Consider the following 3,701-nt stretch of genomic DNA (forward strand, 5'->3'; position numbering starts at 1 on the left):
CCCCTGGAAATTTCCACTACATGCATCCAATGAAGTGGGTATTCACCCACGAAAGCTCATGCTCCAAAACATCTGTTAGTCTATAAGGTGCCACAGGATTCTTTGCTGCTTTTACAGATCTGGACTAACACGGCTACCCCTCTGATACTTGAGATCCTAACATGAATCACAACCATGAATCACAGAACAGAAGGACTGGAAGGGACCTCGAGAAGTCATCAAGTCCAGCGCCTAGCATGGAGGTAGGACCTCAGGAATCCTTTTGAGACACCTTTCTGCAACTTGAGACTTTACTTATTGTTACTATTTATTTTCAACCATTGAGCTAATCTTCAATCCATATGTTGCTATCCTAGATCATTTTAATTAACATTTACAACAGTATTCAAGAGCACTGTACAATTTAGTAAAATCCACATATATTGCACTAAAATTTTTCCTCTCTATGCTGCTTTTCTCAATTTACGTACAATACTAAAATTTCCTAAATACCTTTTACAGAGAGACAAACACAAACTTTCTAATCAATAAAAATCAGCTATCCTTTGTTTCACGCAAGCAGACATATGCCTGGACTCTGGTCTGGGTCCTTCTTACTCCACTCCACAAGCGTCTTACTCCTTGTACTCTGTGCCCCACAGATCCTACCCTCGTGCACTTCCCTGTGCTCGGTGCCCCCATCCCCGTTATACTCTGTGCCCCACCTGTCCCTCCCCCACCAGAGCTCTCACACCCTTCTACTCCCGTTCCGGGGGTGGGGGGCAGCCTCTAAGGAGCTGGATGGGGGAAGGAGTCCCCGTGCATGGTGCTCTCAGCAGTTCCCCCTCACCCTGTTCCTTGGGAGAGGGGTGCTGTCTCTCGGGGGCCGGATGGGGGCGGGGAGCCCCTGCCCCTGGGGGAGGTCGGATGGGGGCGGGGAACCTCTGCCCCTGGGGGGAGGAGGCTGCCTCTCGGGGCTGTACCTGGTGGTTCTCCTTGGTGCCTGGGGCTGGCTGGCTGTGGCTGCCCATCATATTCATGTAGAGGGACCTGGATAAAGGGCTCCTCAGGTACCTGGCAGGGCCAGACCACATCCTCCTCCTCAGCACCCACAGGGACAGGGTGTAGCAGCCCAGCCAGGCCAGGCACAGTCTCATCGGGGGAAGGTGCGCGGAGTCACCCCCTCTCGCACCCACCGCCTCCTCTCTCCATGGCAGCGGCGGCAGCACAGATCTCGCCCAGCGCAGCCAGCTCCCCTTCAGGGCCCGCACACACACAGAATGGAACTCAGAACGCGGGGGCAGCGGAACCGGCCGGACCACATTGCCGGGACACGCCGGGGCCTGGCACGAACCGGCCCCCTCCGTGCCTCTGGACCAATCACAGCGCGGTGTGGGCGCGCGGCGGGGCGCTGCTTTCAAACCAGAGCGGAGCACAATGAGGCGGTGACTCCTCCTTTCTTTCCGGTGGGAAGGGCTGCGAGCTCCCGATTCAGAGACCCAGTCCTCCCCCAGAGGGAGCGTGGCACTTACGTATCGCTCCTCCTTCGGGGCATGTGCCGCGCCAGGCAGACAGAGGGCGTGGGTCTCCACGCCACTCAGAAAGGGGGCATGGATCACTCGCCCCCGGGCAGATCCGCTTCACTGTCCACTCCTTTTCCCCACTCAAAGGCCATCTCCCCTGAATAGGTGGAAGCATGTGCCACTCACACGCAGGCAGACCCACTGCTAAAGGGCATAAGTCACTCAGCCACAGCTCAGACAGACCAACTACCCTTCCTTTCTCCTCCCATACCCCCAAGCAAGAGACATCTCTCTCCCCCACACAGACAGCTGGGGCCATATCCCCTGTGACCACTTGTTATGGAGTGTGGTGGTAGCTGCAGTGTTTTTGTACACTCCCTCTACTTCTTTCACAGAGACCCATTCGTCTCCCCTATCCTACAGGCACAGGGGTGCTTCCCCAACCCAAGCAACACATTGCCCCATTCCCCAAATGAGATGAGAATCATAGAAGAGGGTTGGAAGGGACCTCAGGAGGTCATCCAGTCCAGCCCCCTGCTCAAAGCTGGACCAACTCCCAACTAAATCATCCCAACCAAGGCTTTGTCAAACTGTGCCTTAAAAATGTCTAAGGTTGGAGATTCCTTGTATAGAGCTTTCCACATACACAGATAGGGCTCTGCCCCCTCCTTTGAGCAGGAAAACAAGACATCATCCCCTTCCATCCTTTTGTACACATCCCTGTTGCCATCAACATCTTTAATGCCTACACAGAGCAGACAGACTCTCAATTCTTAAAGTAGTATCAAAAAGACAGATCATATGGAACTGAACTTTTTCTCAGAATGACAAAACTGTAAGTCAGCCCTGCCAAGTTTTTTAACCCTATGATGCCAGTGAGTTCAAGACTTAATCCTTAGACCTTCCAGCTTTATGGTTCTAAAATTATTTGTAACAAAATATACTTACAACTGTACAACCTCTCTCTTGGTTTCCCTAACTTGTCCACTGTTGGTGACAGCGCTTTCTCTGCATCTCCCACCATCTAGAACAGCGTTCCTGTTCTGCTCTGCCTTATCAGCTATTTTAAAATCTGATCTGAAGATATCTTTAATATTTTGCCTATGCTTCTTATTTCTCTCAGTTTAAGTTTTGTAACTGAACACCATAATTTAACCATATAATATCTTTACAACAGTTTTTCTATAGTTTAACATATACAATCTCTATATTTTTATTTCTGAAAATAATTTTGGAACAATGTGTATATGAAATGTACTACACTTGGTAGAAAGTTGTTCTGTATATAATGTCTCACTGCTGGATCCCAAAGAGCTTTATAAATTGAACTACACACAGAGAATAATTTTACCTATCAAGATCACTAGGGTGGAATGCAGCAGGTATTTAAGAGCATGCAGCAATGCTGCATAACAGATAAGGGACTGTTGTAACCAACTGGTCTTTGGCTTTCTTGACACCATCTTGCTCCAATCTAACCCACTTTTGCTATCAAACTCATTTTCCTCACTAACCATGCTGATCTCATGGCTCCCTTCACTGGCTCTGCATTCCCTTCCACATCACCCCTCTCTTATTTATCCATGCCATCTCTGCCAGTTGTATCTCCCTTCAAGCCCCCTTTGTTCCTTTCTCCCAGGCCTGTAACCTAGCTTGTTCCTTCTTGGCTCTTTCTGGTCATAGCTGTGGCCACTGTTCAGTATATCCTCCTTCTGTTTGATAGAATGGGTTTATTTAATCACCATCCCACAGCTAACACCACCGTTGTTTCAGGGGTATTCAAGGGAATGCCACCAGACCACATTGCCAAAACCCATACATTTTAACTCAGCCAGAACCCTTACACAGCAGCGCCCGCCCCACTTAGAGCCTGCAACCATCAGGCCCATCCTGCCAAAAATAATGCTTTGTTCAGTTCCCATCCCCCTCCCTCTCTTAAATTAAACCCATCTAGTGGGGGATGGAAAGGCCATTATGAAGTCATAGTAGGTTCCTCGGGAGGTTCTTCAGATTATAACAATTTCAGTATCTTTATCAGCTTGACAAGGTACTCAGTACAACTGTTGCCAACCGGTGTCTGTCTACAAAGAGGTTCACATTAACGATGAGGTCTTATTTATTCGACCTTGCATCAGTGATGAGCTGCCAAAATATTAACAACCAGTTCCCTCCCCCTCACTCCACGAGGGGGTTGTGCCC

General features: G+C 49.4%; 1 protein-coding gene across 2 annotated transcripts in view; it reads right to left on the reverse strand.

Annotated features, from left to right (window-relative positions):
* Positions 1–1,287, reverse strand: part of METTL9 (methyltransferase 9, His-X-His N1(pi)-histidine) — a 35,711-nt gene extending 34,424 nt beyond the window's left edge. The window contains exon 1 of one of the 2 annotated variants that reach the window (XM_032802143.2): positions 963–1,287. In XM_032802143.2, the coding sequence (XP_032658034.1) occupies positions 963–1,136 (174 nt within the window). In that variant the 5' untranslated portion in view covers positions 1,137–1,287. The remainder of the gene's footprint in view (positions 1–962) is intronic. The other variant, XM_032802142.2, reaches the window with a different exon arrangement.
* Between the last annotated feature and the right edge of the window lie 2,414 nt (positions 1,288–3,701).

The sequence above is a fragment of the Chelonoidis abingdonii genome, chromosome 9 (assembly GCF_003597395.2).
Source record: "Chelonoidis abingdonii isolate Lonesome George chromosome 9, CheloAbing_2.0, whole genome shotgun sequence".
Taxonomy (NCBI): Eukaryota; Metazoa; Chordata; order Testudines; family Testudinidae; genus Chelonoidis; species Chelonoidis abingdonii.